This window comes from Anas acuta, chromosome 5, assembly GCF_963932015.1.
Source record: "Anas acuta chromosome 5, bAnaAcu1.1, whole genome shotgun sequence".
NCBI classification, from domain to species: Eukaryota; Metazoa; Chordata; class Aves; order Anseriformes; family Anatidae; genus Anas; species Anas acuta.
Genome location: NC_088983.1, coordinates 8,091,431 through 8,115,046, shown reverse-complemented (window position 1 = coordinate 8,115,046; position 23,616 = coordinate 8,091,431). Strand labels below are relative to the sequence as shown.

Sequence of the window (23,616 nt, the reverse complement as noted above, 5' to 3'; positions counted from 1 at the left end):
AGCTCGGTGTAAAACCTCGTCAGTGTTATGCAGTTTACAGAAAGTATCTACATTTATCAGCAGAACCGTATCTTGCAAAAAACACTTACCTGATTAGACTTGTCTCTGCTTTTAGAGACAAAAGACAGCTCTGAATTGCAAGCATTTTGTCCACTATCAACCAATCACGCAGCAATCAAAAATGAGCATTCATAAGAATGAAGACAAGAATCAGAAATCAGAAGGAAAGTATCATCAACGATGGGATTTGCAAGGGTTTTACTTTTTATTTACAGCAAATATATTACAGTAAAAAAAGCTTGACATGGCTCATAGTGTGGTGTGTAAGGAAGATACATATGCTTACATCAAACAGGTTTAATTTCCTTGGCACTAACTGAACCAAATGCAAGGTTTCAACACAAAAATAAGAAACAGAACATTTATTAGGCAAAACTCTGCATTAACTGTACACATCTGCGACTAGAGCTTCAACGCAATCCAAAGAATACAAACAAGCCATCAGGATGGCAAGAACTTTGTAGACGAACACATTTAACCCTCACGACAAGGTTGTCTGGCACCATTTAAAAGTTGCTGTACTGAACACAGTGATTTTAAAGAAATGTCATGGATGATTAAGACACTGAAAATGCACTCACCACAGTGAAGAATCCCCTTATTTTCTTTATTTCTTTTCTTTTTTATCCCCACAATAAAAGACTGTTAAAAGGCTGCACGGCAGACAAGCTGGATGCAACAGCTGGAGGGTTTTGCTTGTCAAGCAAAGTGACTTGCAACGAGACATGCTTCATGGAATAAAACCTATGATATACAGCTTGTATGGGTTCAAGGAAAAAAGAACGAGGAACGACAAATATTGAAGCCTTATAATCTCTCTTCATTATAATCAGAATCCTGAAAAAAGCAGGGTCCAAATTACTCCAAGAGAATACAGGCTCACTTACATACAACAAAATTGTCCAGATACATCAACAGTAGTAAACAGAGTTAATGCAGTGTTAATCTTTTTACATTTTAATGACTAGCTATAAAAACAGAAACTAGCATGTTCTAATCTGTTTACATTTCCTGAGCTTAGTTAAATCAAGAAGGAATGAACATTATAAAATTCCCGGTAAGTCACCAATAAATTAAAAATATACATAACCACTATAGTTTAAGAAGCCTTAAAATGCTCAAGGTGAAGTCTCCCTACCCAATACCATGGCTTTTCCTTTAGGACTCCTGTACAGAAACTGTGCCATTAACTTCACCAGCAATATTGAGATGCTATGGATTTGCAGGTCCTTTTTTTGCTCTCCAAGTGCCCTTCTGGCAGGCTATGTGATAGCCTTCTCTAATCAAATCACATGAGAGCATTCAAAAACAGCAATTTTTTTTCCTCTCCTATATAGAGAAGCATCCTCTACTCCCAGTGCAGGAAGCAATGTTCTCAGCAATGCAATGTGCTACTGAAATTCAAATTTACTAGCAGGAGTTATTTGAGTGGACTCTCAGCTCTCGCACATAATGTCACTACATTGGCAGCAGGTTTAGTATTCTTTCGGGGGAACAAACCAATGAAAATCTACACAGAAAACTGCAGGAAAGACCCTTAGCAATAAAGAACTCATCTTAGCGGTTTCTTTAAGAACCAACATTATGCATTTGAGAAAAGCACTCGACCTACATGAGTCATACGCATGTTTATTTATGCATGTTTATTTCCTGCATAGAGAATAATGTGTACCTTGGAATAAAACCCAGCTTTGAGAATATACTGAGAGCACGGGTATTTGTAATAGTGCTATTGGCAGATTAATTCAAACCCAAATGCTCAAACTCAGCTGTCTCAAAGACTTGCAGACCACGAACTTTGATAAAACAAACTACTTTTCTTTTTATTGTCTGCTTACAGCATGATTTTGAATTATGGTATAGATAAAAGAGAGGTAGAAAGGTTTATCTCCTCAATGTACTTTTTTTGTGCAGTATTTATAAAGTATCAGAAAAAAAAATCTATCGCTTTTTGGTGAAAACACCAGCTGTTCCCCTAAGAATTACACGGAATCTCTTCTTTCCCACTGAAGTGCTGCGAACCAAGTAACTGATCTCTGGTTCAGAAGAGCTTTTCTTCCCATTAGCCTCACTACATCATTTTTGTTACCAAGTTCTGCTGTTAAGAGAAATCATTGCAGAAACACTGCTACTCACTACTCAGAAATATCTAGCAGATACAACCTACTCAACAAACAACATTTACCAGCCAAAGAAAATCAAGTCTGCTCCTAACACAAGCACTTGCTCTTGCTCTATTTACACAATCTCTCTTATGCATGTTACTGAAAGGGACAGAAGAGGTATGGAAGGCCATATGGTCCTTCCCCTTGTTGGTGATGACCACAGGTACAAGCACCATCGGTCCTTTCCTCTGTCACTCTGATTTGGAGGAGCTACACAGCTTCCCAAGGCAGGTTCTTCTCCTGCCACTAGCCACCCAACATGGCAGGAGAAGGAGAGGCGCTTTAATGATCAGTGCTCCTCAAAAATAGGAAGGATGAGCCGGCCAGGAAAGACAGCTTAACAGAAACCACATTGGTAGGATGAACATTCATCTTTCCCCGGTAGAAGAGAAATCTACATTCGTGATTGTCTCAAGACAAGGGAGAGAGATAAAAACATCTTTGCTCCTGCAGCTGCAGTCATCAAGACCAAGACGCAGAGTGCCATGCCTCTCACACTGAGCTGAGAGCCTCAGGCCATGGCAGTGTCGGGTCAGAGGCGACAGGGTAGGATCTGGCTCCATCCGACCCCCTGTCCCACCGTGTTGCAATGGCTGCTTTATCTGGATGAGAAGGACCTGCTGACATTTTGGGGCACATGCAGCTGGAGCTCCATGGAGCAGCGATTATTCAAGGGTGGGATTTGAGCCATGAGAGTCAGACTGCTGCATGGTGACCTTTAATTTACCCATAGAAAGTTAAATAAATTACATTAAATTAAATTCAGCCAAAGCAGATGCTAGCTTATTTATTAAAAAGCTCAGCTTTCTCTTGCTTTCAAGTGGTTTTAGAGCCAGGCAGCTCTGGGGAGCAGACCTGCACTCAACTCAGTTGGACAGGAGCAGCTCTACAGAGGTGGCAAGAGTTACTCTCCTGCAGCAACATCAGCCACAACGAGACCTGGCTGTCCCTCAGGACTCCAAGCAAAGGTACGTGACACCAGCATTGTCTTCTGCTTTCCCTATACAATCCTTGCCTCACCCAGGATTTTTTCCTCCTTCCACATAAACATCTCACAGCATAAGACAACTATTCACTGCCACCATTACCTTCTATTGTCATAACTTATAGAACATCTATGAATTGATTAAAATAAAGAAGTATTTACTTCATTTCAGAGAAACAGATACTGCCCTATGATATAAAACTTGTCATCAATTTTTGATAGGCTTGGGTATGGCAGCTTGCATACAATGACAGGGTCAAGTTTACAATAAAGATTGAAAATGTTTTCTTTCGGTTGTAGTATTGTAAGACAATTAATCCAAGTGTACTCAAATAATCAGTGGGTGGGCTTCTGGTTTTCACTTGTCCTTCTTTCTGCCCTTCTATGCGCTCCCTTTCAACAGTGTGTGTAAAAGCAAAGTCACATAAATACGAGATGTGTTGCTTCCTGCCACACATGCTTTATACGCAGTCTATTTTGTCTCTTTTCTTGTGCTCTCTGGAAACACAACTCCCAGGAATTTCATTCTCAAACCATGATCTACCAAAATAAAAAAAAATTCAAGTACAAACCCAAACTTAGTGCTGGGTTGTGGGTCAGTGTAAACTGGCCCGAGTCACTGCCAACCTGGAGTTCACTGTACTGAAGTAAGGATTGTTTGATGCCGTTCGCTGACCACAGACAGCTTCTTTCACCATTCACACATTTTGAAGATTGCAGGCTTGCTGGGAACAAGAAACAGTCCATGTCCTTTAGAAGCAAATCGAACTAATAGCCATCATCGTCGTCCATATCACAGCCATAATCTGAAACACATAAGACAAAGGCATATAAAAATGCAAATATTCCAGGTAGATGGAGTATCCAACAAAAGTACTGTTACTTTCAGGTTGTTTTCCTGCTGTGTAGCTAGATGGTAAGTTTTGCCCTAAGCAGGCATTTAAAAAAAACATGTATTTTCTTAGGGCTAAAGAAGTTCTTCCAATTCTTCCTCCACTAAATAAAATTATTTGTAAACATGTATGTGTAAATATTTCTTCTCACTTGTCACTGGGCCCTCACTTAGGGATATTTGGCACATGGATATGTGAAATACCTGGTTTAATTTAGAGGTTAAGGTGATCAAGCCTGATTGTCAGAAGTAATTTAAAACACAGCAGCTGAGAAGCAGCAGCATACATTTACAAGTAGGCATGATTCTCACTAGACATAGACACCAGTTAAAGAGCTGGCTTGTTTATATTATTCATAGATTTATAAGCTGAAACTGCAAGGGTTCAGAGATAGCTCAGAGTTCCCATCAACAACAAAACGAGTCTTGCAATGAATCGTGACCGATAGATCTGACTCAGATCTCCCACATTTACTTACTCCTACAGGAACAACTTAAATTTTTGCCCATTTTTTCAATCCAGTTCTGTTTTCTAAAACAATGCTGATTGCGAAGACTGCGTGTTTTGTGTGTCAGAAGGCATGTTTGTGTTTCTAATGCACTGATTTCTCTCCTACGTGCTTCCTGAAAAAAGTAAAACAGTGAACATTTTCTGTTGCAAAGTCAAACCAAAGGATAACTATTACATATGAGCATTCAGTAAAGTTAACCTTTATACTCCAAATTTAATACAGTGCAACATTTCATCCAAAGTCAAGCAAATGCTCCGAAGCAGAATTAAGTGTAATCTATAATAATTTGCGTAGAATGGGTGAAGTTCACCATTTGTAATTCCTGCACTTATTCCAGGCAGACAGGTCTAAAAGCCATGAAGAAAGCAGTTAGAAAGGAGTTATTTGTTCTGCTGAACAGCTCTGCACACCTGCATTTGAATTCTGGGAATACTCCTTTCCTTTTTATTTTTTTTTAAACTCTGATTTTTCAGCTGTTGTCCAGACCAGACAGGGAGTAGTGGAATGTTCTCAGAATGGTTTAAAAATAGTAACATTTACAAAGAAAAAAAGCTCAGTGACCTTTATTCTATTTTTGTGGGGGATTTATTAATAAACATGGACCCACCCTCCCCCACATGGGTGCCTTTTCTTGGGAACGTTATTCTAATAATAAATTCAGGCAACAAACTGTTTTTCCTGACATTCAGCAATTATTTTCCAGTGGAGAAATCAATTTAAAAGTATCACAGACTCTTATGAAATGTATACATACTGTCTATGAAAGCTAAATTAATAGTTCTGGAAAGATTTTTGCAGTAAATAAAATTTCAGCGGAAACCTTACTTACTCTCATCTTGCTTTTCCAAAATCCATAATTAGCCGCCCTTATTTAAAAAATATATATTTTAGTGTATTTTCAAACCTCAATTCCAAGGGGAAGTTTTTAATAAAGGATAAATGTGGATGTGTCCAGCTGCGAAAAACCACAATGGGAGGATACTGACTTTTCCTGCCAGTAGAGAAACCTAATTAAATGAGTGGCTTTGCTGGGTAACCCAAAGAAATTAGCACACATCTGTGTGCCTTACAGCATGCCACACACTATCAATGTCATTTTTGTATTTGGAGAACTCCTTCTTCCTAACACTTATCCCAGAAACGGAGCGAGACGATTCTCTTTGCTTTGAGCTGGACAGCCAAGTCTGCAGGGTTCATGCACAATCATGAGGCAAGGAGCCCCAAGCATTGCTAACTGAGGGGTTGCTGACCCCTTAATTCCTCAGATTTCCTTTAATAAATAGAATTCTGAAGAAGGCATAACATTGGTCCGTTCTTGAGAAGCCTTCTTAGCCTAAAGCTTGAGATGCAGAGCTTTCTCTGGAAGTCTCCAGGAAGGTCATGTTTCTGACGGGGGTGACTCTGGGCTTTTCTGCAGGAATGTGCTCTGCTTGGGACGAGCTGGGACAAGCAGGGGAACCCTGTCTGTCCCAAGCCCTGCAACAACAAACTCCACAGCACAGATAGAGAAATAACAGGCTGTGCTTTAGGCAACATCCCAACTCACCGTTTCCTCCCATTAACTGCAACGCACTCATGCAATGATCGTCATCTTCTTCTGCTTCCTCCTCTTCCACCTCTTCATCAGGGTTGTAAGCTACTGGGCCACTCTCCACTAGCACAGCTGCTGGTTTTGATAAGTCAGGGGCTTCTGCTTGTGCAGTTGGTAAGGTCACCTGCAAAAAAAGAAGACAGGACAGCATTGCAGCCCTTCCTTTATTCAGTATTTGTATGTAATGTTAGCAGCTTCCAAGTGGGGCAGGAAAGTTGGAAGCCCACATCTAGTGCTACAGGCTAAACTATTCCAGGGAACATCCGAGTTGCTCAGTGAAATGTTGCCTGAATCCAAATCAGGAATAAACATTCACAGCTTTCACATATTCCAGAGCCAGGCAATTGAAGTATCCAGAGACAGCAACAGCAGAACAGGAGCCTCTTGAGAGCACAAGGTAAGGAGAAATTTGGGAGTGAAGGCTCATCAGCAGAGCTCTGCAGGAAAACTTACAACCTTCTCATTGTGTTTGACTCATATCAGGCCTATTACACAGTAAAAACATTATTGACACTTTAATGACAGCAGAAATGTACCCTTCAAATCAGAAAAAAAAAAAAGACTATTAGCTTTGACAACTCTGGTTGGATTTATTTGGAGGTACAATGAATAAATGATGAATAATGATGAAAATGGTGATGAATAAATAGCACTCTTTAGACAGCACTTAATGCTATGGTAGAGCACTAGGTTGATAATACATATCAGCACCTGTAACATTACCTATGGGATTCATCAGAGTAATGAGCTCCAAGCTCTAATTGAGGAATTGGACGCTGATGGGCCCATTCCAGCAGCTGCACCTGCCCAGATGCTCTAAGGTGAGGCAGGACAAAGCAGGGAGGACAAGAAAGAGTAACAGAGCAAGGAGGCAGAGGTGAATTTGGAGCTGAAGGTAATGGTGTGTCCTGTTCACTACAGACTGATTTGGGAACGGGGCAGCCCCTGCAGCGTGGGGGTGTGCTCTGCTATGCTCAGTGTGAGGCACTGCCTCCCCGTCTCATCCAGGGAAGGAACATCACAGGAGCTTCAGCTCCACCAGCTTCGTAACGGGGCACTTCTCCACTCCGTTCTGTACTTGGAATATTTGGGGTCTGTACACAAAACGTCCTACAGGGCTCTAGGGTTAAATCACAGCACACAACAATGTGCTGCTGCGATTCTGTTGGCATTAAGGTCTGACTTGCATGAAGCATTTATTTATAAATGTATTTACTTGTGATGAAGTGACCCCCAGAATCCCTCCAGTTCCAGGCGCGTTAGAGATACACCGTAACAGAAAGCCCCGGTACCAGAAAGCTCATGGGCTAATTACTCAAACATCAAAGCTGCTCCTAAGCTTGTCACATACCATGCCAGTCAACCTAAGGAATCTGCCAGAGATTTTCAAAGTCACCTAAGGGTCTGCTCCAATAGCTCATTAATAGGGCACAAGACACCCATTAATTTTAACAGAAAATCAAGTATTTAGGCATTCAGATCACTCAGAGACAGGTTTTCATGATCTTTTAATGCTCAAATTAATCATCTTATTTAGAGGAACTTCCCTCCAGTTTATTTTATATTTCCTACCACTGTTTTTGGCCGTAGAGTGATCACACTGGGTCCATCTACACTTTTGGTATAAGCAGAAATAGACACAACAGTTTGAGACGAATCAGTATCATAATGTATATCATTTTTTTTGCTTAAAGTATCCATCTGCTCTGAAAAAGTGGCTGAATATAAAAGAGCTACAATTGAGTCATTATTTTTTTAAATTGCACCATGCTAATTAAAATGTGACCTTCTTCTAATTATCATGTCCACTTCCAGACTGCTATAGTTCTAAAAATGTGCAGGGTTTTCTAATGAGCATAGCGTAAGTGAAAATGTATTTCCCTAGGCAGGATATCAAACTGTTTCTGAAAATCAATGGGTTTTAGTAATTTTAAGAATAAGGCAGTCCAACAACACCTTTAAATAGAACTTCCTGGATTCTTCCAGACAACCTGGACGTCTGTTTGGCTTGTACCTTTCCATGGGCATACAGCTTTCACATCGGCATTGTGAAAGCCCAGTAGACTATCAAAGAATACTAGCATACTTTCAAAAGGGCACCAGTGTCACACACACGTGGGAAAAGCAAGAATGCTTTCCTTTGGTATATTAGGAACAGGATTGTTAGATACATGGTAGGCAGTTCTTTTATCACCTGCAAAACACAGGTGTTTGTTTTGTACAGTGGAAGTACAATAGCAGAGGAAAGCTGTGATTGCTGCGACTGGTAACAATCACAACCCCTTCGTCCCAACATACACATTCACAAAGCCACCCAGGGAAGATTTCTGATGGTGGCCAGATACTAGCACTAACTTTTCTATGGAAATATCATTATTTCCAATGTAAACAAAACAAACAGAGTAAGCCATGCTCTGTTGGGTACCTTGTTGGTTCATGTTTCCTCACCGGTCTCCTGAGGCAGACCCCAGGACCCCAGCCCTTTCCTTGAGTCCCCACCAGCTCCACAGAAGCAGCTCTGCGTTGTCCCCTTTCTCTGGGGGTACGCTCCAAGTGATGAAAGAGGCACAAGCTCTGCCCTCTCCTACTGCTCCTACCCACTTGTTCAAATGTGCCCTTTCAGGGCTTGCAGGGAGTTTTCTCTTTTTCCTGTCTAACCAGGGATTATGAGGTTAAGGTTACTGGTGGGTAAGTAAGGGCAAATCCTGGTTAGAAGGCAGGTAACCTGTGCATGTTAATGCAGTGTTTGCATTAACCAGCTCCTGCTCTGATCACCGAGACAAGATTCTCCTTTATTTTGCCCATATCTACCGCATAACCTGAGCCAGGCTGAGAAATGCTTGTCACAATTTCCAGACTCTAACCGTGGCACTGTGAGAAGTGCTGGGCTTTACATACCTCTTCGGTGGCAGCCTTTTTAGCTAGCTGTGTAGAAATTAAAGGTCTTAATCTGGAAAAAAAGGAAAGAAGAAACGGTGAACATCAGAAAAGATACACCACACACAAGAGTTTGACACACACATTATTCACTATCCAAACAATGAAAACACTTCGCTAGAGTTACACTGTGCAATTACTTCTTTTAAGATACAAAACAAAGTTCACAGTGGATAGCCCCATACTTCACAATAATTAATACACACATTCCCTTGTAAGCATCTGCCCCAATTCAGGATAATAAGAAAAAATGCCAATCAACAAGCTCAGTAGCAAAACTTCATCTCAGACTGCAGCTCCAGCTCATCCCGAAGGTCTGTAAAAGAGATGGCTTTATCACATATTACAAAAGTCAACAGTCTCAAGGAAGCGGTGAGGAAGAGAAGACCAACAACAGCAATGCTTCATCCCTCTGCTGCTGTCTGAATGTGTGGCCGCAGCACTTTGGAGCAGAGCAAAACCTGCACCTGCAGGCTGCCTGCCAGAAAGCACCGGGGATGGACCCAGGGGGGCAGGTCATGCTTTTGGGCACAACAACAGATTTTTTGGAACAATGCAGACATGACAAAAATAAGCCACTTTCTGAATTGCCCAGCATTACTCTACTTCCCTTTAGTTGATGACATATGCAGGATATCAGTAAGATTTCATACAAAAGGATACCGTAATTATCACAAACTGAATTTTAACCTCCAGCTACAGAAACCATTATCAAGAACAAGGGGACTCTGCATACCTTGAATGAGAAGTGACAGAAATCGAACATAAACATTAAAAATACCCTGCAGCGGATACAAAAAGACCTGCATATTTGGGGAGAAAAGATGGATCAGCATTACTCTACAGCTAAGTGTTAAATATTGTTCTTTTCTGAAAAGCATTTCACAGCCGGTTGTCTCCTTAGTGCCATGAAGGCTGTTCTCAATCCATCATTTACTGTTGCTTTCTGGTCTCTCCTCCTCATCGAGACATACCCAGTCATGAAAAGGATGACTTGTTTTCTACAGAAACGCTGCTCAGACAGCTCCTCAACTTTGTCTTTTAACTAAGTCTCCGCAAACAACTTAATGAATACCAATTTATGTCTCTAGAGATACAGTCTTTTATGATAAGCAGTATCTTTCTTCTCATTTTTCTATTAGTCATTCCTTCCTGTTAACACGCAGATACTGGTTGTTTTCCTACTTATATATTTCAAATGATCAGCAGGAGGAAACAAAACCCTGGAGAATGAGCAGGGCAGACTTTAGATCATTATCTCTGATAGAGAAGGCAATATTAAAATACAAGACCCTGGCTAAGCTCCAAAGATGGTCAGAAAACAGTCATCTCTGGAATGCTTCACAATACCCGAAGGGCATTTCAGCAACCAAAGCAGCCCAAGGTGACTCTTTACAATAGATCTAAATGAAAAGGTGGCACAGGAACGCTTCAGGAGCTGTACTACTGCACGGTCCAGAACAAATTATTCTGCTACAGATACTTCTTGTCATATTTCATGATTATCAAAAACTTCAAGAAAGAGATATTCTTGACCCACATAAATTATCTATTACATACAATTCCTGGCAGACTTCTGGGCTTAGAAAGAATGCATTTCAAGGTACACACAAACATCTCCCTACATGCCTGGCCTCCTCTTTTCTTTTTCTAACGTGAACCGTACAGTTTTCCCAAAATTTGAGACTACCTGTCAATCACTGCTTTCCAAAAGTCACCCTGTTTAGATGCTTACAAACATACAAATGCAGCGGTGTCAAAAGGTTAAGTAGCTGAAGGATGCTAATTATCAACCAGGTTGTATTTCATTGACATAACTGGAAAAAAAACAACAGGGGGAAGCAACGAAGGACCTTTATTTTAAACCACTAGTAGTGATTATTGTAATTAACATTGTACCAAAGATAGCAACTATTGCTTCATGCTACCAGAAGACTTCAGACCTCCCTAGAGCACTCTGAAATCTTTCCTTCCCCCCAATTAAAATCAAGCTGTTGAGTAAGACTCACAAGGTAATCAGAAACTGCTGACACTTCTTTTAGAGCAAATTATGCATGTGCTCACACAGTGAAGAAAACCATCACAGCTATAGGAAGCAGAAAGTAAACATTCCAGTTTAATTTTAATTAAAACGGTCACCGAATGAAAATAAAAAGATTCATGCTTATGAAAGGCCTATTTGCAAACTAATGCTAAATCTAGGAGCCCTTCCACACCATTTTTCAGCAGCGAGTGACTCTCACACCCATTCTGAAATTAAAGGTGTATTTCTGCTCCGTGATAATTGCTCACAAAGCGTACTTCTTCACTCCATTACTAGAAATATAGCGTTGTCATCCAATTTGGGTAATTCAGTTTCTCCCTCAGCATAGTATTTAATGCACCCAAAAGCATGGGGCTGGTCTCCCCCCTCGGTGAGCTGTGGCAGCTCGCCACATGGGCTGAGCCCTGAAAAAAGCTAAAACCATCACAGAGAGAGAAAAACTTGTTTTCCATCTAAAATAATACCTTTCAATGCAATTAGATTAAAATAAAATGTTGATTTCTCTCCCTTGGCTCCCTCAGGTCTATGGAGAAGCCTATTACTGTACAAAACCATTCAGGAGGGTTTTATAGGGGCAGTTGGGTTTTGTTTTGTTTCTCAAATGCCCCGATGCCTTGACCTCCTTAAACCAGAGCAGCTGCTGCCACACCAGCCATATGGAGCAATAAATTACTGGCTGCCATGGCTACAGATACAGGATCCTTCTGCTGTCTGGCTGCACCACACAGGGTGGAAAGAAGTGCAGGATGTCCTCACACGGAGAATCGCAACTGCTTTCGAGGTTGAGACAGGTCTGAGTATTAAGGATCAAAAAAGCAGCTTGAAAAAACAGGTAACTGAAGCATCTTACCCAACTTTTAACGGGCATTACTCAATCTCATCTATAAAATGCTTTCAAGGTACACATGTGCACACAGACCTTATCTGTGAAAAATTTTGTCTATTTAAGTCCACTTCGAATTCAAGGTTGCCAAGTCCCATAAATAAGCATCCTATCCTGCATGGAGATACAACCCCATATACGCTAAAGCAACCACAGCCTCTGTTTTCTCAGGGACATGGTTTAATAGCAGTAGACTTGGCAGTGCCAGGTTAACGGTTGGACTTGATGATCTTAGAGGTCTTTTCCAACCTAAAAGATTCTACGATGCCATGATTTAAAATGTAATGTTGTGACTAGAGAGCAGTGGTGCCCCTGGCCTTCCCAAACATTTCAGTTATTGCTCACTAGTGATGCCAATTTCTAGTTTGGGGCACTCTCATTATGAACTCTGCAATTTAATACAGTACACTGTGGGAGGGAGTAACAAAACAAGCAACTTTCAGAACAGCAATACAATCTGTAAAAAGAGGGGAAAAAAAAGATTTCACACAGCCCTAAGTGTTATATCCACATTTCAAACTGCTTCGAAAATTATGCAGATCTACAAATGCTCATGTCAGCCAACACACTTAACACTGGAAGCATATAATCTTGACATGTTCCCGACAAAAACTAGTGGCACGGTACATGGCATCAGAGGCTGCTCCCCGCCGAATCTGCTCCGCTTGCGCTTCGCTCGCAGTTGAGATGTGCACGATAACATCTCGGTTTGTCCTCCAGCTTAACAATTTAAAAGAAGATTCGGTATAATAGCTTCTGACAGGGCTGAAGATCACACAGACTGAACTTTCAAAGAGAACAAATTCTCTGAAAAACAAGCTGGCTGTGACAAACAACTGTTTTTATTTTGCTTATTATTTAATAACAAAGGATTACACTGCACAGAACATAACGCAGAAGGCATACTACGAGGCAATAAAAGCAGCTAACTCGCATCAGGCTGTGTGCCCACTGAAAAGGTTTATGATACTGTAACAATCTCCTCAGTGAAATCCTGAAAGTAATTTGGAAACTCACCCAAAGCTCTGTTTCTTACTGAATTTTAATTTAGTCCATCCAAGTAGGGAACATCTTATTGCTGCTTACCGCACATACTAATTTTATATGCAGACAAACCCAGGATACAGGATGGCAAGCAGAGATACAATGGGGCCCAGAGCCACAAGCCTGTGGTATAATTATGCAGGTCATCTAAGACAAATGCGTATAAAACCTATATAACCATACCACAGGCATTTTGTATGTATGCCACTTCAGTGACAGAAAAAGCTATTTAGAAACGATTCATTGGGAGACCGGTCAGGTTCTTCGTGCTGGTTGAGATACTCCTCCCACCTGAGGCCAGATGGTTTTGCCTCAGGAAGTCAGTTTACCAGACATCTGTGTGAGAAGGAAATTAATATAAATGTTTATCCCGGCTAAAAGTGCCCTTTAATTAGGTACTGTCAATGTTATCCTTACCGGAAAGCTGGGAATTACCTCCCTGCAAGGCTTTAATGCTCTTATTGGAAACACAGCAGCAGCAGGAGATACGGACCCATCCTTCTACCGTCAGCACCAGAGGGAAGAGAGACCCACCTGGGCAGGGTCCATGGCTCTTTTCCAGAAGACAAAACACAGACTGGAATCATGACCCCAATCCCACAGCACTTCAGGGTTTGCATACATGTATCGAGCTGCAGGCCCACCGTCCTCTGCATCCTGTCATGGCTGTGAGCTGGGCCCTGACAGGAGCCATTCCCTTCCCCTGGGAGGGAAACCAAGGCCATGGCTGGTTGTGGCACTGACAAACGTCTGCCTGATGGCTTCTGAACAGGGACTAGGGTGTAAAGGCACACTGTGACACACCAGAAGTTCAGATACAGCCACAGGAATGTCAGCTCTACAGAAAGACAAAACAGCTCTGATGCTCACACCTTGACACCATGTGTGCCTGAACGTGAGGCAGAAAGTTATTTTTGGCTTTCTGGAAGCCAGACTGACCAGCCCTTAGCCCAACCCAGCTCAACAGCAGCACGAAGGCCTCAGGGAGCTTCTCTGAATCACTCTTTCTAGTGATAGGGCCACGGACACCTCAGCTAATGACCGAGACGCCAACCAAGGGCACGTCCTCACTGCAGTGACCTCAGCTCACGCACACTAAGCTCCTTTGGAGCTGGCTAACCCAGCACTGCCAGCCATACCAAGAGGCTGACAGGGCATGAGGCAGGGTAAGAACCCTACCAGACACAACCAGGCACCTGGCAGCAAGATCAGGGTGCGCTGAGCACCGCCTGAGCCTAACGCCTGCAAGAACTCCGTCACCTACACCAAGGTAGCCAACATGTTCCTGCTATTTCTGAGCATGCGACACCACACAAAGAGCCATTTTAAGGAGGGAAAAAGCAAAGCTAAAGTGACAACAGAAACTGGAGCAAAATGAGAAATTGTTCCCACTTTTGATTCCTACTCAGTCCTCTTTAATGCTGGATCAGAGGAGCGGCACTTTCATCAGCACAGCATCAGACAAGGCGGCACCGAGAACATCCTCAGCGCTAATGAGATCGGCCTCTTCTAGCAAATACCCAGGCTTAAGTACCTAGGGACCAACAACTCATAGGAGTAAACGGGCAAAAAAATAAGAACCCCTATCACTGGCTACAGGAAACAGCTATCAGCAAAGAAATAAGCACCTACACCATTCACCAATACACTCCTGCATCTCTCTTGGAAAACAAGAACTTTGCTTTCAAGAAAAAAAAATGTACTTTGTTCACAAGTATAGTGAACTAAACACCCATTTCAGACTTTTCTGAGGGGGGTGGAGGTTACCAACACCTGCTGTTACTAACCCACCTCGGAGTGGGCAATATTCTTCTGCATAGCTGTAGCAATCATTCCTCATTTAGGTGCTGTAAAATGGCACCTTGTTATTCTTTCCACTAAAACAAAAGATTTTCAACAGCAAAAATGAAAAGAATGAAATCTAAAGCCACCTTATTGGGACCAAATGAAATTATACTACAGCAGCAGATCCAAAACAATCTCTGCACATATCAGATTCTAAAGGAAATTGCTGCAGACCATGGGAAATTACAATTGCTCCAGGACAAGAAAGGCTGACTGATCTAATATTTCTGGTTGACACACCTTCTTCCTGGGCTTGTCAATAAAGATCCTGATGAGCTCATCTCTCCACAGGTCAGGAAAATATTAGTTGAAAATATGCTATTCCTTTCACCAGGCAAATTTTTCCAGACGAAATGATGGCAGCGAGGCATATTTGCACCTTGCTGGGAAAAACTATTTAAAATAAGGAAGCTGTGAAGCATTTTAATGAAGGTAAATGATTAATCATGATGGTTTCAGTTAAGCAAGTCTAATGACAATGTCACTTTTAAGACACAAGCGTGAGACAACTCATGTGGTGACAATCCAAATACGTCCAACTATCTCGTAGCATGGTCTTTCAAATGGTAACAGTGCCGAATGCATCTATTATAGCAGAAAGCACTATTATTAGCAGATAAGGCAAACATAAATCATTTTTAAATCATGCTTGGGACTACAGTAGCAGAAATGAAATTCAGAAAGTCAAACAAACCCATCATCTCAACAGAAACGTATTACTGAAAAGATCTCAGCAGTAGCACCGCCGTCTTTATTTCTGATACAAATGTATTTGCTAGACTCACAAAGGGAGGATTACAAATATTTGCTTTTGGACAGGTGTTTTGATCAATCTCAACCTCATAAAAACTGCTAATGAGGCAAAAGATGAAAAGAAAAACATCTTAGTAACCTGCAGCCTCTGTGAACAATCCGCTGAGACTGTTATACCCAAAGGTGCTGCCAGATTTATCATTAGATCTTCCTTGGTGACATTACAAGGACAAAAATCATGCTAGGCATAACACTAACTCACCACTTCCAGTGCCTCTGACAGCATATACCACTGTGCAAATTAAGTTTCTCTCATCAGATTACGCAGCCAAAACTAATATTTCAAAATTCAGGTAACTATAGATTCATCCAAGTAATCCATCAAGGAATAAAGATGGATGACAGATTTTTTTTTCCTTGTGTCTGGTCTATTCTACATTAAAGAGCAGTTTCACTGCCAGCCATCTGGAAATCAATGTATTCCAAGCTTTATTTTATGATTACCAACATTCCCCTTCGTAACTCATTTCTAATTATAAGCAATAAATCATTCCCTCTTGCTTGTAATTTATAACAGCCAATTAAGGCAAACCTCTTATTTAAATAGCAAATCTAGCTTTAAAGCATCACGCATTCTGAGGTACGCACGGCACACATCTAATCAAGCAGACGAGTGGTAGATGACGATTTGACTTGGCTTTTGCAGCCAGGGAGGAGTCACAGAGGGAGGAACCTGCCCTACTCGTGTGACCTAAGTATGCCAGGCCTTGCCAGAACCGAAGGCACGGGTCTTATCCGCCTGATTTAATGCAGAAGAGATTGACACGTTGTGAAACGTGAGCCAGTAGGCACCTCAGGGAAGTCTGGTGTGAAGACTTCCCTTGAACATACCAGGAACTGAATGAAAAGGCTGTAACAGGAGAAGAAGCTGTAGGTTGGTCTAGGGGTAAGTTCTGGATGGTTTTTAGTTTGTTTTTTACAAAGGTAAAAGTACACAGCTGTAAATTTAATACTAAAAATAAAATAAAATAAAAAAAAAACACACACAAAAAAACAGAAAACACAAGTAAAGCAACTTTTCCCATGAGAGCATTTGTTTGAGCTCTCACAAGCAGCCTGGCCTCCTCCTTGCAAGCCCAAGGACACCACCACGCACACCCAGGTGCTCACCCCCTCAGTTATCTCTGTTGAACAAGATTTTGCACATTTTATCCTATAGTGTGGCACTTGGCACGAGCACAGCATTCACTTGAATGACTCCTCTCCATCCCTCACAGCCAGCAGGGGATCAGGCAGAACAAGGCCATGAAACGGTCTGCAAAGAGAAGGCGTCACCAAATAAATCCGGATTGTTCCTTTGGGGAGAAGTCTTTAATGGTGATTTCCTACGACAACTCTTACTGACAGAAGAATTATCAAAGAAATGTACTGGAGGATTTCAGACGAGACAAAACAAGGTGGGTCCAAGAGCACTGGCAAGGACACTGAGACATTTTTAAATGTATTTGTTCTTCACTGTAGGTCTGAATAACAGGCATGTGAGAGCAAACACAAGAGAGAGGCATCTTATAAATAGCTCTGCTGGGATTTGTCTGCTAGGAAAAAAAAAAAAGAAAGAACTCTTGTCAGAAAAGTATTTGATATAATTTTGGATGCAGAATTTATTACATGAGAAACTGATCTCAGGAACGTGGAAGTGGTTCCCACTGAGATTTTATTTGGTCATCACGCAGCTCAAGTCTGTTCCAGCTTCGCATCGTGTCATCTGGTAAGCGTTTACAGTAGGAATCGAGGGAACTGGATTTGGAAAAAATCCATCGCAACTGACCTAAATCTGATCTGACCTGAATAATCAAACTAATACAAAATTCAAATATGGCTAGACAGAAGCAAGGAGAGATAATTCATTAGCGGCTGGAGTTCTTTCAAGAGTTTCCTTTCCTTACCCCCACACGAGGGTTATGCACCCCACTCTGCTTTTCTTCCCAAAAAGCCATGATGTTAGAGGCTACACTAGCATCTCCTTGTAACATTTGCTTTCCTTTTCAGACCCCGAAGGACGCGATGCCACAGCACTACCATGACACACAGTCTATGTGGTTATGCTGCCAACTTCACTTTATTCCTAAGAGCCGGAGCTGAAGGCATGCAGGTGCAGCACCGTCTAGGCAAACACACAGCAAGTCCCCATAGACAGATCATTATTTATGTACACCTTGTACCGAGTGTTCAACAAATACTTTCGTGACTTTCAAGACTCCTTATCTTCTTTATAAAAGAGATCTAAGTATTATTTATTAATCTTCTCCAAACACAAAGCTCAAAGACATCTTAGCATCTGGTTTACTCTCTCAGTAGTGAGAATGAAGCACTTGGAAGAAAGCTCAAAAATCACTGGTTTGATGTTGGCGAAACTTGGACAGGACTTCTGGCAAAAACTTTGGATGAGGATGCAACAAAAAAGCCTATGCAAAAGTGTAAAGGGCGGGAGAAACAGAGACCAAAGCTCATACATTTCAGTTTGAAAATAAGACATCATTCCTATTCTGCCTGTGGATGTATATCTTCCCCATACAAAGTTTTAAAGGCTTTATATAAACTATACTTCTAAGTAAGCTTGTAATTAGCTAGGGACAGGCTTGGCTCTAATTATAACTTGTAGAGACACACATTATGGAAATACCTAGCTAATAATCCTAGCGATGCTCTGCTGATGGCTCGTCAGGCTGGCATGTGACTGCCTTGTAACCACTGGAGTACTTTCTGTCTTGTGCAAACCGGGATCCCTAAGGAAGCCTGAAGGACTGGTCTGCCAGGTCTTCCTCCCAGCTGGATAATCCAGGCTTGGCTGCCATTGGTGATGTGATCTTCTGTGTGCCTGCGTCCCTGCTCCGCACGGTGTGCTGTGGGATACCTGTTCTCACTTCACCAGGACATGCTGATACCAGAAGGACCCAGGAACCCGATCAATGTGGCCATTCTTGAGCCATTTCAGCCACAGCCTGTGCCCAGCACATCCTTCCCTCAGATACCAGCATACACTGCGAGCATGCGTCGTAGATTAGTCTTTACAGCCTATTTCAAAGTTAAAATGAAGCTGATCTCACGTCTTACCTCAAAGCCAAAATCTCTAAAAACCAAACAAAAGCCCAACAAGACGTTCTGCTGCGAGAGCATCACTCCAAGTCAAAGTCTCTGTAAATCTACAGGTTCATGCAGGTCTCTCACAACGTTGGATCCAATGTCTACTGAAACAATAATGGTCCAGAGACTAAACCGTACCCTTTTATTACAACCTTGGAAGCTACTTGCATGGCAATCTCTACTTGGATCTAAGCATACATGTTTAATAAATTATAAATATGGTATGAATCACCGGGAAAACGGCCATTTACCAATGAACATGATACAAGTGTAAAAAAGGAGTTGCCACACACTGTAAGCCCTTGCTTACACATCCTATTATGTACTAATGAATCACTGAACTGGGTCCCAGAAGCTCTTCACGTTATAAAAAGCCTGTCCCCTTAGCAATGCATTTGGTACAGACAAACAGAGCAGGGTAAAAATGTAGCCACATTTTCCTACGGAAAGAAAAATTCTAAATGGAAGCGTTAATAAGGAAAACAAAACTAATTGCTGGTTTAAAATCTGTGTACAATATGTGCAATTCCCTTCAAGAGAGGAGGACACCGTTTCTAATGGAGGGAGCAGGCAGTAATGTCTTCTCCATTGGCTTGGAGAAGCCCCATGCCACACAGCTCAAATGAAGTTTGCTTACCTGTTGAAAGGGAATCCTACATGAAAAGCAGATTTATTTTCATTTAGTAGTGGTTTGCTTTAATGCAGCTTAATACTAATGCTAACAGATACGAATTAACCAACAGAAACCTCATTCAAACTGCAGGGGAGATGCCTCTCGCAGCCTCTTGCTCTGGTTTAACTGGATCAGTTGGAAAACCTCCCAGGTTAAGCCTGTGCTGGCCACAGTCAGGTGCACAGAGCTGCTCTGCTGCCACTCTGCTGGTCTGCTTGGGCCACCAGCCCCTCATTTGGCTCAGATAAAACCAGCTGAGTCAGCCTAAATAGATTTTTGCTACCTATTACCCTTTGAAATCGGTTAAAGGGGGCTTACAAAAGCAGGTCAGCCTGCAGATCTGAGGGCCAGTGGGAAGGGGCTGAGATGGGTGGGCAGAGCACGCTGCCTTACAGAGCATCCAGATGGCTCCCGACACCTCCTCTCCCCCCAAACCCACACCTGAACGGGAGGAAGGCTGACCTCAATCGCAAGCATTTGGGAGGCCAAGCCTTCTGTAGCTGAGAACTGGTCCCTAAAGTTAATTCCTTAGCAAAGCAAAGCATGGCAAAATTCACTTGTGAGCATCTGTCCAAAAATCCTTACCCCACCTCATTTTTTACCCTTCCCTTTTAAAGAAGCTGTGGCCCTGGTGCTTAGTCCTTCAGTCACCAAAAATTGAGCAGCTGAGAAGGGACAGTGTAAAAGCAAGGCGAGCGGTGCGTGTCGCCGACCCAAGTCCACTTAACCATGGCTAGAGGATTCATTACAAAGAAAATAGCTGCAGCTTTCTGGCTCCATCCTAGGGTTGCTCATGCACATCCTTAACTCTGTATACATGGAAATAGTGAAAGATCTAACAGTTGTGGTTATCTTTCAGCAGAGTGCTCCCTCGGAAATGTACAACTAAAGACCAAATCAGGTCACCTGAGGAGGAACATGGATGCTGTGCAAGCTACCTTCCTATCACAATTACTAAGATAGCGACTGCGAACAGTAAAAGGAGTTTAACTGACCGTGAAATGTGCCAATACTACAATAAATAGATACTTACACGCTGTCTTATTCATATAAAGTCCCTCCTTCCCATCCTATCATTCATATTTTGTCCCTGTATTCTGACAAGCTTTTCAGACAAGTGTTGACATACAGCAGATTTTCGTACAGCTCTAGTAAGAACGAGTAAAACATGGAGTAAACTTTATCCATCTCAACTAAATCCCCGCTCCTTCCTTTGTACCTCGGAGAGCTTGCAGCCTGAAAAAACAATTGTACTGAACAGAGAAGACAGTGAATTCCCACTGTAGTTTAAATCCTTCTGCATACTAAGCTCTGTTTGAAGATCAATAAAAAATGTACTTTCAGGTTAATCTGCTGCACTTTGAACCTTAACGTCTCGCATGGCAAAGGAAAATTTCACAGAAAACAACCCAATATTCCTCCAAGACCTGAGCTACTTCAAGTTAAGTGCTAGGACGGATTGTGAGCCTTCGCATGCACAGACCCTTTCTAGCCTTTGTGCTGCTCGCATCCCTCTCCAAAGCCAAAGGGCTCCCCGCTGCACACAAAGAGGAGGCTGTTTGGGCTGAAGTCACAACTTCAAAGACCAGCAGCACAAAATTTGCCAACTTGCTTTGCCATTCAAGCAAATGTCAGCTGGAACAAAAGCACACCCAGGAAAGTTGTTACAGAATGCCACGCTGGGAAAATAATGCAAATTTGTATCGATGATCAACGTAGCTTTAACTAAGTCTAACGAGCAACTTTGCCTTTGTTCTTTTCCATCACCACACTCGTTTTGTTCTGGGAGCTTGAAAAGGCATTTCTGAAGCATCAGTTAAGAAACTCTAGTTTAATAACAAAAAGAGAGCCCCTGCCCTCTCTTTTTTTTTTAATGTAAGTCTTGAAAGTGTCGCGTTTAGATTTCCTACATACTGTACTTGGTCAAAATATGCAACAAATGCCTAAGAAGTGCTTGACCCCAGTGTGACAACAGTCTGTACAGCCTCACTTGTAATACATGTCTGCCTTTCGGTTGTTTAATCTCCATACACTGCGTTTCCTTTATCAGCACTACAGCATCATTCCAGTTTGCCCGAGTTTTTTGTGTCTACAAAGTATCGTGGGAACATCACTCCTTGGCAACCTCACACTCGGGTTTTTTAGCATGACGCTACAGAGCTCGCTGTTACTTTGCTTGGTCGGTTAGCAAAATGTTACAACAAATAAATAGTTGCATAAAGTATTTTTTTTTTTAGTGCAATGTAATGTAAGTGCCATATTGTAATGTAAACACTTTTCAATGCGCCTTTTTTATGGAAAAAGCCTTTTAGAGTAAACTGTTTTAAAGGAACTGAATCAAATTTAAACACTTGCACGATAGACTTACATTTGGAAATTAGTTTGGTAGCAATTTACGACCCTTTGACGTGAACTTTCACAGTCGTTCTTAGAGCAAGAATGCATTAGTTCAGAAGTGAAATGCTTTGGCCGCCCTCAATGGGAAAATTACAGCTGAAGCTCCTCAAAGGCTCTTGTTACCTCTAGGCTTCTGAATGTTAATACCTTATTTTAAAATCTTAATAGATGAACAAGAAAGAGGCATAAACCTCCAGTTTCTTCATGACCAAAATACATCCTTCTAGCACGAACCTGTCTCACACAAAGGTGTTAATTACCAACAATGGCAAAAAAAAGTTGATCCAACCAATACCAAATTTATTTACTGCCTCTACAACTTCCCACTGAGTTACGACATCCATGCAAGGAGTCTGAGCATTCAAATTCCCCGTTCATTCATCTTGCCCAATACAAGTGGAAAACGCACACTTCAGAGCGGCATATGAGCAATGTGATGTTTTTACCAAATGGCAGCACCACGCAGAGAAGCCCGGAGCAGATTTCTCTCATCTCCCTACAAAAGAAATAGGTGGATGCCATTGAGCGAGTGCTGCCCCAGCAGTCGAACCCCGGGGTCCTGGCCCGTCAGCGCTCCTGGCGACATGAAAGCGCATTTGGCAAAACCCCATTGGAACAGGCCTCGCTCATCTGCCTTATGCTGATCTTTGCAATACCCCATGGCCCCCGCTAACAGCACGTAATGCACTTCAGCTCAGAGACAAAATTACACCTATGGTGTGCTACAGCTTTCAGGGAGCTCAGGGCATGGTCTGGGAAGGTTGGGATCACCAACCCTTTTCCTGCAGACATCACCTAAATGATTCGTCCAAGAGGTGCCAGGCTGGTGCTTGACCCACAGAGCCAGGCTCTGCCCTCCCCTTATGTCCTGATATTCAAAAGACAACTCCATCAGACTCTCACCCATGGGAAGAGCTAAATTTAGCAAAAGCATGATGGACATAACCAAAGCGGACTGCTCCCAAATGCTGGCATTCACCTTGGCCAGTGTGTGTATTCTCTCACATGACCAGTATTTTTCAGACCAGCCTTTGCTTTTCCTTCATTACACAGATCTCAGCAGCACAGCTTAGATAAGATGATGTTCAAGATGATGCCCTCACCTTTTTTTAACAGATAACAACATCAGAAGTCGAGTAGGTGTCTTCAGGAGTAACAGCTAAAAACTTAGATCCTAGATGTCAAACTGAAATGCAAAGTTGGCTTTAGTTCTGACATCAAGAGCGTGCAAGCCTCACAGTTATTAAAAACAGATGAAACAAGTCCCAATTCTTTTTGAATAGCAGAACTACTGAAGAGGCTTGGTGGAGTTTAGCACAGCAGGAGTTTTAGTTGTCTATCACTACGCGTTTAAACACTTGAGGACTTTGCAATAAATGCTGAATTGAATTCACCATCAAAAGACAAAATCCATGTTCTATCTGCCAAAACCTTTAGCAGCCTAAACAGAAAATGTCACAATTGATTTTCAGCAACAGTATGAAAATAAAAAACAGCATTTTAAAGTCTTCAGGGGATATATAGATAGACAGATAAACAGCATAACAGACAGATGGATTTATTGCTATAGGTAATTTTTTACTCCTCCTAAGCAAAAATCAGGCTTCAAATGGGTTGATAGAGCTAAACAGATTAAGAACAAAAAACAACTAGTGAGAAATTTTATTTTTAAAATCTCCAGTCTGTCAGGG

At 41.9% G+C, this 23,616-nt stretch overlaps 1 protein-coding gene across 4 annotated transcripts in view; it reads right to left on the bottom strand.

Annotated features, from left to right (window-relative positions):
• Positions 1-243: 243 nt before the first annotated feature.
• The window catches only part of BRF1 (BRF1 RNA polymerase III transcription initiation factor subunit), a 175,451-nt gene continuing 152,078 nt past the window's right edge, over positions 244-23,616 (bottom strand). For all 4 annotated transcript variants that reach the window (XM_068682552.1, XM_068682551.1, XM_068682553.1 and 1 more), the window contains 3 exons: positions 9,104-9,155; positions 6,161-6,329; positions 244-4,016 (listed from right to left, as the gene is read on the bottom strand). In XM_068682552.1, the coding sequence (XP_068538653.1) occupies positions 3,979-4,016; positions 6,161-6,329; positions 9,104-9,155 (259 nt within the window). In that variant the 3' untranslated portion in view covers positions 244-3,978. The remainder of the gene's footprint in view (positions 4,017-6,160; positions 6,330-9,103; positions 9,156-23,616) is intronic.